Source organism: Cygnus olor, chromosome 27, assembly GCF_009769625.2.
Source record: "Cygnus olor isolate bCygOlo1 chromosome 27, bCygOlo1.pri.v2, whole genome shotgun sequence".
NCBI classification, from domain to species: domain Eukaryota; kingdom Metazoa; phylum Chordata; class Aves; order Anseriformes; family Anatidae; genus Cygnus; species Cygnus olor.
The window spans coordinates 143187-155275 of record NC_049195.1 but is presented as its reverse complement, the minus strand read 5'-3'; the positions used below and the strand labels follow the sequence as shown (position 1 = coordinate 155275).

General features: G+C 47.2%; 1 protein-coding gene across 1 annotated transcript in view; it reads left to right on the top strand.

Moving 5' to 3' along the window:
• Window positions 1-888: 888 nt before the first annotated feature.
• The window catches only part of SLC4A5 (solute carrier family 4 member 5), a 23558-nt gene continuing 12357 nt past the window's right edge, over window positions 889-12089 (top strand). The window contains exons 1-12 of the mRNA XM_040538154.1: window positions 889-1018; window positions 3314-3474; window positions 3632-3787; window positions 5383-5478; window positions 5835-5890; window positions 9373-9530; window positions 9621-9708; window positions 9889-10043; window positions 10448-10591; window positions 10780-10954; window positions 11276-11409; window positions 11524-11795. Of these exons, the coding sequence (XP_040394088.1) occupies window positions 966-1018; window positions 3314-3474; window positions 3632-3787; window positions 5383-5478; window positions 5835-5890; window positions 9373-9530; window positions 9621-9708; window positions 9889-10043; window positions 10448-10591; window positions 10780-10954; window positions 11276-11409; window positions 11524-11795 (1648 nt within the window). The 5' untranslated portion in view covers window positions 889-965. The remainder of the gene's footprint in view (window positions 1019-3313; window positions 3475-3631; window positions 3788-5382; window positions 5479-5834; window positions 5891-9372; window positions 9531-9620; window positions 9709-9888; window positions 10044-10447; window positions 10592-10779; window positions 10955-11275; window positions 11410-11523; window positions 11796-12089) is intronic.

Below are 12089 nucleotides of genomic sequence, written 5' to 3'. Positions count from 1 at the left end.
AGCTGGATTAACTCCTATTGTATTAGGTGAGGGCTAAGACCCAAGATTTTATTAAAAATACGCCATTTCCATGGAGCCTGGAATAGGGCTGATTAACCTCTTGTCTGAGTAACTGGGCAGCTGGAGAGAGGGGAGGGAGCGGTCCCGGCCACCCTCTATCTGCTCAGGCTGTACACTTCAAAGGGACAAAATCTTTTCCTATCATAACTGAAAATGTTCTGAGCTGTGGAGATTTGCAGTTGATGTGATGTAGCTCAGCTTCCTAAAGCACACAGGAAGCCTACCCCAGCCTGGCCTGCTGTTTGTGGCAAAAAGGTGGATTTTCCTGTAGAAATCATAAATTTGTATCATTTCCCTTGAAGAGGGTTACTGGGATGCAGAGTGAAAGCACTGAGCACTCATGCATCATGATACAGTGCAAGTGTAACGTCAGACAGGGATTTGGTTGATGATGGCAGGCAGCTCTGACTTGGCAAAGATAAGCTCCGTGGGTGGGAAGAATGTGGGAGATTCCACAGACATGGAGTGCAAAATGCTCCTGTGAGGAGAATTTGATTGTATTGCATGTAGTGGTGGTTGAATTCCCGATTAACAGCTGGCACCTACATATTCCCTTCCTGGCTGCTACAACCCCTCCCCATTCATCCTTTCTTCCAGAAACCGGTGTCTCTTTGCACAGGGATTTTTGGGCAGGATTACTTAGAGTTTCCCTACTCCTCAATAGCTGGTTGGCACCTTCAGAGTTTTGCTCAACACTTTTTTTTCTTCTTTTTTGTGGGGGTGTTACCCTAGCATCCTAAATAGCCATGAAAATCGCCTTTTCTCACTGGGGGCTTCCTGCATGGGGCTGACATGGGGCATCTCAGCAAATCTTTTCCTCTCCATCAGTGTCACCGGCTGCTGAACGCCTCCGCTACATCCTGGGTGATGATGATGAGCCTCCCAACCCCACACTCTTCACAGAGATGGACACACTGCAGCATGATGGTGAGGAGATGGAATGGAAAGAGTCAGCCAGGTGAGAGGAGCAGTTCTTCGGATCAAAAATGCATCAGCCAGAGACCCCCACCCCAAATCTCCTAGGTGGAAACATTGCCCTTTGCAATGGGTTGGTGGATAATCATCTTTTTAATGAGGTTAGCTTCAGTCCTTTTGGCTTTTTGCCATGCCCAAATTACGGAAATTAAGAGAACATGGCTGCCCTTTTGTACATCTTTGCTGAAGAGGAGGAGAGGAGGAAGATTTCCCATCTTCTCCCACATCTCCCTGGGCTGTATCAACCCCAGAGCTGGGGCTTTTCCCATTCCTAGTTGCACCTGTATATTTCCCTCCTGGCTGCTACACCCCTCTCCACTCATCCTTTCCTCCAGCATCCCGTTATCTCTTTGCACAGGGATTTTGGGGCAGGTTTACTAGAGCTGCCCCACTCCTCAATAACTGGTTGGCATCTTCAACATTTTGCTCAAAACCTTTTTTTTTTGCCCTAGCAACCTAAATATCTCTGCTCAAAAGGCAGCATTGCAGGAAGGATTTGATTGATGATGAAGTCTGAGCTGAGTGGGAATTTTGAAAGGGTGATCAATGGAATGATGACTCCTCTCTAGCACGCTGAGAAGGGAGGCTCTTGATAATACACATTTTTCCCCCTGGTCTTGCATGACTGTGTTAGATACACACCTCACCCTACTCCCCAAAAAAACTCAGAGGTGCAAAAAATCAGCACTTATATTTGGGTTTTCATCAGGAAGAGTTTGGCATGCAGGTTTACAAATTCCTCACAGTAGGATGGAGGTTTCTCAATTGCCAGATTTCCGCTCTCCACCAAGGAGAGGTTTAACCTCCTGAGCTGTGGAAGGGCAGCTCCTTGGTGTTGGGAATGCTACCTGTGGCTAAAACCCATGGTGGGATTTAGTCCCCAGGTAGGAAATAAAGAAGAGGAGCACAGCAGGGAGACGGAGTTTTGAAAAGGCATTACAAGGTGCTGATCCCAGGGCAAAGGTGCCTCTGGAGACATGCCTCAAGTCCCACACGCTGTCCAGAGGAGCTCTCATCATCAAGCTGCCACCACATGTGCATGCTAACCCACTTTCATCAGGAAAATGGGGCAAAAGAAAATGAAAACCAACTTAATCGGCTTTGGGCAAGCAACACCAGAGCTTAGCAGGTACTATGGCTGGGCCAGAGAGAAGCTTGAATTTCCTCCCAATAAAAGCCGAGTTGTTTGAAAGGCTGGAGGAGGGATTTCTGCAAAGAAATAGGAGTGGGGATCTTTGGAACCATGGCACTAGGGCCAAACTTTGTATTTTTGAATACTCTGGATTACGTCCTTTGCATATGCCGTTCGTGACATTCCCAGGTGGTATTTTGTGGTTTTTTGTTTGTTTGTTTGTTTTTAATAGAGACACCTTGCATTTTCTCCTTAAAACAACATTTTAATACACACCCTGCGGCTGTTGCAATCTTAAGCTCTCCCCGTCCTTCCCCTGCCGCTTTCATGAGCCATCAGAGATTTCCAAAAGCCCTTCTCCTCCTGCATCCTCTTTGTGCCCTCTGCAGCGGCGGGAGTCCAAATCCAAGTTGTACCAGTTAAAAGTTGCAAGGTTAAGCCCTGCCAAGACTAATCCATGGAGCCTGAAAACCTCCTTTCAAAAAAAAAAAAAAAAAAAGCAGCTTTCCTCCCCAAGTTGACATCTCACTGATTGCTGCGAGAAATCAGCCACTGCTCCCAGATTTGCTCTGAAATCTTTGGTTTGTAAAATTAAGGAATGAAGGCAGAAGGGCTTGTTTCCAAGATACAAGGGCTTGCAGTCCCTCTCCTCTCCCTTCATGGAAATGAATTGCCCATATTGAAGTTTGAACATTGCTAAGACATTATAAAAATATTTCCAGTGCACTGGGTTTTTACATCCCTGTGTGCATAGAGATGAAGAAGGTCTGTCTGGTCCATGCAAGTACAGATCTTGGGCAAGGCAAGGTCATCTCCATGGGAAAACCTCCCAAGTCTTGCTGGAGCAATCTGGAGTGTCAAAACTGCAAGGTTGAGCACAGAGGTTGAGACAAGTGATTTTGCTCTGTTCTGCAACTGTGCAAGTGACACCTTGTCTGATGATGTTACTTAATTTCTCCTTTCCCATCCTGAATAATATGCAAAAATTTTGCAGGATGAGTGGATGAGTTAATGAGTTAATTCAGGCCTGCAAAGCTGCCTGCAGAAAGTAAACGCTGTATGTGTGCAGGAAATGCAATTCTCTTCTACTTCTCATACAAAAGTTCACCTCCATGTCTGTTTTCATGGCTGCTACTGTCATTTCAGGTGGATAAAGTTTGAAGAAAAGGTTGAGGAAGGCGGGGAAAGGTGGAGCAAGCCCCATGTGTCCACATTGTCTTTGCACAGCCTGTTTGAGCTGCGGACTTGTCTACAGACAGGAACAGTGCTCCTGGACCTAGATGGCTACTCTTTACCCCAGATCATAGGTACAAGCCACCGGATATCAGTGACTTGCAATGGAATAAGTGAAAATGGGTGTTGAGAGCCATTACATTGGTCCAATAAATGTTGACATCCCTAGATTTCTGGGAGGGAGGAAGATTTTTCAATGGGGTGACTGTCTCCCTCGTTTGGTGCTTTCAGACGATGTCATTGAGAAACAGATTGAGGATGGTCTGCTCAAACCTGAGCTGCGGGAAAAGATAAGCTATGTGCTCCTCAGGAAGCACCGTCACCAAACCAAGAAGCCAATCCATAGGTCCTTGGCTGATATCGGCAAGTCTGTCTCCTCTAACACAAGTGAGTGCTTGGGGTCCAACCCGTACCCGGTTGCATCCTTGAGTCTTCAGTTAGCAAGCCCAGGGGGCAGTCAATCTCAGGAGAAGGAAAGGCGGAAACCTGTCCATTTGGGACACACAACTATTTACAGCAGCAGGAAAGACACAAAAAGCTTTGTCACTGTTGGTCCTAAGAGTGGCAGATAATTGGACTGAAAAGCAGAGTTGCCTGCTGAGATGGACAAAGGCACTGTGCAGTGGACACCAGAACTGTGTGATGGACATTGCATTGGCGGTCACTTGGCCAAGGGGCAAGCAGCCTACAGGCAAATCCAGTCTGCTCCATAGCTAAACCTGCCTATTTTTGAGCCTTTATAAAAGGAGATTTGTTTGTTTTCATGCTAGATTATTTACTTAGGTTTAAATGGAGGTCATTTGGTGGAGCCCAGGATTTTCCAGGCTTCAGTTGCTCCCCAGGCAGACACAAACGGCAGCACCCAAGCCCTAAGTGCACATGCAAGAGACTGTCAATAAACAATACTCCCACCCCATCGGGCATCTCCAGGTTTCAAAGTAGCCATCATCCATGTCTGAGGACTAGATATTTGAGCTAATATTTGCCCAGAAGCTCTCAAAATGGATAATAACTTGGATTTTTTTGTGATTATTCCCTGTAGATATGGAAAATAAGGGAATCTTTCATTTGTTTCTAGTGCCTCACTGAGATGATGGCACTGCTTCAAGCTGGCAAGGAGTAGCACCAAAGTTAAAAAGATGGCTGTTGGCACAGCAGAGGGGTCCTTCATGTTTCTTCTGCCGGCAGAACTCTGTGATACCAGACTAAATACTGCTGGCATTTTGAAAAACAGGGTCACACATATTAAAAATTTTATCATCGTTTATAGCAGCTTTAATATTGAGTTGTGAAGAAAATGGGGATGGATGCTGTGGTTGCAGCTGGTGTTTCAGAGTTGCAGAGCAAAACATGGTCCGGATGGTTTTCCTCAAAGCAAACACTCTTCGAGAATACAGGAGGTTTCCTGAGAAAATTCTGGGTCCACCACAGAAAATGCATGGAAAAAAAGTAGAGCCTCTATATCTAACTAATTCAGTTAAAGCATATGAGAATAAAAATGGGAATCATAACCAGCTTAGGGAGAAGAAATGTTTACATGAAGCTTGGTAGTGGCTAATGTAAATATAATGAAGTTCATGGCAAATTTTAAATTTTGGTTTCTTTGTACAATTAAGGGTCTAAAAAACAAAATAAAGCGTTGGGTCTTACTAAGAAACAGAATTTGACCTTCCGAACCCTTTTATGGCCTCAAAGAGAGCGTTGATGGGGTATGGGGTGGTACGGGCTCCTTGCATGAAGCCTCTGCAGAGAAAAGACATGGGTTAAGGCAGGAAAGTGTATTTTTTGCTAGTGGAAGAATTGTTATGTGTGGGATAATAGTGATGAGAATGGAGGCAAAAGCAAATTGCAGGTATATCATTACTGGAAAGATCACATCAGCACCGGGCAGATGATTTTCAGCCTGGCCACTTGCCTTTAGCATCACTCAGCCAGCAGCTCCCTGTGGTACCCACACCTCCTCTAGCCTCTCTTTTTTCCAGACCGCAGCCCTGTCCGGAGCCCAGCTGCTGGCACCACCTTCCACCGCTCCACTGAGGACCTGAGGATGCGGCAGAGCACAAGCTACGGACGCCTGCGTAAGCCAGGGTGGGCAGCAGGGAGGCTGGAACAATCCTAAAAGAAGTAGGAGAAAAAAATGAGTTGCAGTGTGACATAGGGTGATTGCAAGCAGATCACACCACACCTCCCCTCTGTGGCTGTGAATGAGATGTGTTCTGTGCAGCCACAGGGTGACTGATACTAGAAGAGCTCTTATTATTGGGCTTTTATCTTACTGCACCTAGCTTTCAAGCCCAGCTATACAAAATAATGTTTTATTTGCACTGAAGTCCTCCTGCACTATTTTCTTCTTGCACAAGGGGCTGAAATTCAGCTGCATACCACAGAGTGGTTTTCTCACCCTCTCTCTCTCTCTCTCTCTTGTCTCCATCAGGCCATGCACAAAGTCGAAGCATGAATGATATCTCAGACACACCAAGCACCGACCAGGTAATAATCCCCAAAGCGTTTGTGTGATGCAGTGAGGAGCATCTCCAACACAACTGGCTGCTATGGACCTGTTTGCAAATGCACCATGATGTGTTAGAGACTCTGTGATAGTTAAGGTCCATGTGAGCCTTGTGCAGTTTCACCCAGTCAATAACCACACACAAATTCCTAATTAATGAAACTAATACACATACTGATCCTTGTTAATTCTTGAGGAAGCTGTCCCAGAAATAATCATAAAATCATAGAATCATCTAGGTTGGAAAAACCTTCAAGATCATCAAGTACAACCATCAGTCTGACCTACCGAGTCCCATCACTAAACCATGTGTCTTAGGGCCACGTCCACACATCTCTTAAATACCTGCAGGAATGGGGACTCCACCAATTCCCTGGGCTTAACCATCAGGAAATCCTTCCTGACATCTAATCTAAATCTTCCCTGGCAACTTGAGGCTGTTGCCTCACATCCTATCACTTTTCACCTGAGAAAAGAGACCGACACACATCACCGCAATCTCCTTTCAAATAGTTGGAGAGAGTGCTGAGGTCTCCCCTCAGCCTCCTCTGCTCCAGACTAAAAAGCCCCCATTCCTTCAGCTGCTCCTCATACAACTTGTTTTTCAGTCCCTTCACAACCTCTGTTGCTCTTCTCTGAATGCATTTCAGCAACATAATATCTCTCTTGTCCTGAGAGTCCCAAAACGCTGCACTCAAGGTGCGGTCTCGGTGCTGTGCACAGAGGGCCAAGCACTTGCCTCATCCACTGGCCACACTATTTCTGAGGCAGGCAAGGATGCCCTTGGCCTTTGACCAGCACCTCCAGGTCAATACCTGTGCTTGAGCTGGGGCCAGCAAGGTGAACACAGAATTAGGGCTCTGCAAAGATGCTGATACAGCTGAGATCTGACCTCAAGTTGCACCAGGGGAAGTTTAGATTAGACGTCAGGAAGAATTTCTACATGGAAAGAGTGGTTGGGCATTGGAACGGGCTTCCCAGGGAAGTGGTGGGGTTGTCATCACTGGAGGCATTTCAGAGACGTGTGGACATAGCACTAAGGGACATGGTTTATTGGTGGACTTGGAGCCTTAGGTGATGGTTGGACTTGAACTTAAGTGTCTTTCCCAACCTAAATGGTTCTATGATTCTGTGATCCTTGGGATACAGAAAACACATTTAAAATCCACCAGTAGGATAGGAAATGTGTTTGACAGAGTGCAGGGATCTTGAAAGAATCTTGGCTCAGGACCACTGCTGGGTACAAACAGCTTGCTTGGGGTAAATCCCAACCAGCACCTGTGTTTGCAAACAGGAATACAGCTCTTAAGAAAACAATCTGTAAATAAAGAGGCAGTTTCCAATTTTTCCTCTGTTGCAATATGATAAATGTGAGTTTCTTCATGCAAACCTTAGCTGACAGTCTGTAGGGAGCTTTTCCCATTGGTTTGTTTTGCACAGGAGAGCTGGGAAAGAGGTCAGTCAGGCTGCCCTGGGCAGTTTGCTGACAGATCTCTGCTTGGTGATGCAATATATTAGCAAGCTTTTGTGTCATTCTTTTACAAGGTGTCCTGGCCCCCTCCTGGCATCGAGGCTGTTTAGCTGGGATCTGTTGATGTGTTATGTGGGCTTTTGCTCTGTTTCTATTTGTGCATGATTTCAGCGTAAGTCTAAGGAAAAATTGAATGGGACTTCATACAACCATGTATCAGAAAGGTTTCATTCTGCATTTAAACTCTCTTGTCCGCAAGAGAAATGGAGTAATTAAGCATGTGTCATGTAGGCATGCTTTCTGTGCAATTGAAATGCACAGAAAATCGAAATGCAGCTTGCAGTTTGGTCCTCAGATATACTTTTGATGTTTTCCTACTGCTTTCAGTCATGGAGGCATTTGATACAAGGCGTTTGGTGAGGAACCAAAAGGTAGATGTGTTTGAGATGCAACTCCTGGAGCTGGAAAAGATGCTGATCAGGGGAAAGTCTGCATCAAGGCTGAGACCGCACAAGTTGAGTCCCTTTGCACCTGCCAGATGTTTTTCTCTCTCAAGGGGTAATGCCTGAAATCTGGCAGTCAGGAGCTAATTAGCAAACGCAGACAGTAGTGCAAGAAGGGTCTGGCATAGAGTTGAAAAGGACAGTAAGGTATAAGTGTTTGCCTTGCCCTCAGGGACATCCTCACTGGATGGAAATTCATATATTCTTTGATTGCCAGAGCATGATGCTCTGGGGCTCATGCTCCCTTCATGGCTCCCAGGAAATGGTAACATCTCCAAGCTTGGTCTCACCCTTTGGGGCTGGCTTTGAAATACGTCATTGTGTGTTGAAAGGGAGCGTGTCCCCTCTGTCTGCTTCACTTGCCCATTGCCATCCAGCAGGTGGCACATCCCCAAACCCAGGCAGTGGGTGCAATGGCTGGGAGGGGCACGACAGGGATGCCGCGATACACGGGAGGCAACATGCAGGCAGAAGGTTTCCAGAGCACCTTCCTAAATTAATGCTGCTATAACGGAAGCAAATTGCCTGGTAACGAACCCCAAATACCAACCTCCAGCAATGGGATACAGAGGGTTAATCACAAAATATGTAAAGCATTTAGTACTGAAGAATGCTGGGTTTAATGCTACAAAGGGACTTGTTCAGTGTTACACAAAGCTGAGTAGTCACTGTTAACTCCTGCTCTTGCTTATTCCAAGCTGCGTTGGAGGAGTTATTTTATTACTATTATTATTTTTTCCATTGGGGTTTAAAGGATTAGAGAGGGAGAGCCTGCTGCCCAACTCACATGCCTCCCCTCATGCTGGCATATAGATTATAATAACACCCTGCCTGGGTTTGTATAGAACCATTTCAGACTAGTAATGAAAGAGCTGCAGGGGAGAAGAGACCAGGAGAATAAATCCATGATCAAGGTTTCCTACTTGCATTATCTGCTCTAAGAATGGGATGTGGGAGAATAAGCTGCAGAAACATTAGCTTAAGCCACCCATGCACAGCGCCAAGCGGTGTTTCGGCATTATATAGGGCCTTTAGGGAGCCTGGGGCTGCAGGCCTGCAAACAGGCTTATAGGTATGCTGCTGGCTTGCTTCAGGATCAGTATTTTTGGCTCAGATTTTCTTCAGGGACAGGCTGGGGATTGCCACAGGCTTTCCTTGCTTAGATCCCAGTGCAGCAAAGCACCTTTTGCAAACCACCAAGTTGCATGCTTGCACTGGGGAGACCAGAGTATGTGCTTTCAAGTTAATCTTGGGTGTAGTGGTGGTTTTGAATAGGGAAGAAATTCAGGTTTACAAATTCTCACTGTTTTATTCATGGATATGGCTCTCAAATTCCCTGGGAGATCCTAGGAACATCAGAGAGCAAGAGGTTGAAGTCCGCAGTCTGCGCTTGATACTGCAGCTTTAGCTTTTGTAGTCAGGGCGTGGAAAAGGGGGAAAAGCCAGATTTCAGCAAACACCCCCTTCCCCACTTCATTTTCCCCAACAGCTGAAGAACAAGTTCATCAAGAAGATCCCCAAGGATGCAGAAGCCTCCAATGTGCTGGTAGGAGAAGTTGAATTCCTAGAGAAACCCTTTGTGGCTTTTGTGCGGCTCCTCCAGGCAACAATGCTAGGAGGTGTGACAGAGGTGCCCGTCCCCACCAGGTGAGCCCAATTCCTTTAGGTCTGGAGCTGGTTTTGCAATGTGGGTACTGGTGGTGCGAGGTTACCAGCATGGTCCCACTCCTCTCCCAGATTCCTCTTTATTCTCCTGGGCCCTGCAGGAAAAGCCAAATCCTACAACGAGATTGGCAGAGCCATTGCAACCCTCATGGTGGATGATGTGAGTAGATGCAAAACCTGACCCTCACTGGGAACCTCCCTTGCTCAGAGCTGAGGAAAAAAAAAAAAAAAAGCAATTTTCATCCTTTTGCCCAAATAAATGAGCTTTAAAGGCCCACAACAATGTGCAGCATATGTGCAGGATACCACCCCCAAGCTGACACATCTCTTGACCCCCCAGCTCTTCAGCGATGTTGCCTACAAAGCCCGGGACAGAGAAGACCTGATTGCCGGCATAGATGAATTTCTGGATGAAGTCATCGTTCTGCCACCTGGCGAGTGGGACCCCAACATTAGGATTGAACCACCAAAAAAAGTGCCCTCAGCTGAGAAGAGGTGAGTGGGAGACATGGGGCTGGGCCCAACCCTGTGGCCGTCCCTGTCTTTCCCATTTGAAGATGCTGGAGGAAGACCGCTGCTTTGCTTGCACTCATCCCTAGATATATTCTCCGCAGATTTTCCAGAAATGCTGCTTTTTCTGCAGTATCACCTAATGATAGTGATATCTCCAATATCACTTAAGAGCCATTTCCACTCCACATAATCTGCATTACCCCCAGCCCCCACCATTCTGGGCTGAGAAAATCCAGCTCTTTATCTTTCCAAATTTGCCCCCAGAACCCAAGCCCTAGTGCAGGTGGTGAGCTGCACCATGGCCTTGGTCCTTTCCTCAGCCCCATATCAGAGACAGGCATGGCAAGGCAGGTGGCACGGCCAACTCTGGCCACTCTTTCCCACAGGAAATCAGTTTTCTCACTGAACGAAGTGGGGCAGATGAACGGCACAGCTGGTGGGGCAGGTGCTGGGAGTGGTGGAGGAGGCAGTGATGATGGAGAGATGCCTGAAGTGCATGAAATCGGGGAAGAGCTTGCATGGACTGGCAGGTGAGCATCACCCAGACACCCAAAAAACCTTGGAGGAAGTTGGCACCCATCAGCATCTCCTGCTGGTTCACCCCATGTTCTCCTGGGGCAGAGAGAGGTGTACTCCTTACGGGCACAGTCTTTTGTGCAGTGCTGTACATATTTTGGTTGAGGGCATATGCATCTTGTCCTTGGCTGTGTTTCCACAGGTTTTGTGGTGGCCTCTATTTGGATATCAAAAGGAAGCTGCCCTGGTTCCCAAGTGACTTCTATGAAGGTTTTCATATCCAGTCCATCTCTGCCATTTTGTTCATCTACCTGGGCTGCATCACCAATGCCATCACATTCGGGGGCTTGCTTGGAGATGCTACGGACAACTACCAGGTCAAGTCCAAGGACAGGGTCACTTTGGACTGGTGATGGAAAGCAGGGATGAGCTGGGATGGGCTGGGTTCTGCCCCCATTGTGCCATGTCAATTTTCAATGCTAGGGATGGAAATTCATTCACAAATGGGACTGGCTGGCCTTGAATACTTAGAGGATGGGAAAACCCATCTCAACAGCAATACCAGTAGCAAAAGAACACGATCCCAAACCCTATATGGGTCCAAGCAGAGGTCCTTCCTTCTTATCTCCATCTGGGGTGTCCATGGGGATGTAACCTGGCACAGCACCACCATAAACCTGGGTTTGATCTGTCCCCAGGGCGTCATGGAGAGCTTCCTTGGCACAGCAATGGCGGGCTCCATGTTTTGTCTCTTCGCTGGGCAGCCACTCATTATCCTCAGCAGCACCGGCCCCATCCTCATATTCGAGAAGCTGCTCTTTGACTTCAGCAAGTAGGTGCTAGATAATGCCAGGGGGAGCACGACCCATCTGTACCCGGACAGGGGATGACCCTCAGCCCATCGTGCACTCCCATAGGATCCCTATTGCTTTGTGCCTGCTTTCAGAGGCAACGGCATCGACTACATGGAGTTTCGCCTCTGGATCGGCTTGCACTCTGCTCTACAGTGCCTTATCCTGGTGGCCACTGATGCCAGCTTCATTATAAAGTACATCACACGCTTCACAGAGGAAGGCTTCTCCACCCTCATCAGCTTCATCTTCATCTATGATGCCATCAAGAAGATGATAGGAGCCTTTAAGTACTACCCCATCAATTCGGACTTCAAGCCAGACTATGTGACCATGTACAAGTGCGAGTGTGTTGCTCCTGACCCAGGTGAGTACAAATCTTTCCCAGCATTGGACGGGGATGGTGAAGGGGCGGGGGGGCACTAGCAGAGGGTCCCACTGCAAGTAGAACCTGCTGGATTATTGGCCAAAGACGTTGAAAGAGTCAGCTACCCAGTGGGCATGGGGCAGAGACACCTCATCTTCCTCCTCTGAGGGTGATTTGGGGCAAGATTATGGAAATAGAGCCTTGTCCCCTGCAGCCAAGCATGTCAGTGCTTGCTGGGATGCAGTTAACAGTGCTGGAGAGCCAAAACATCAGCCTGAAGCAACCAGACCTGGA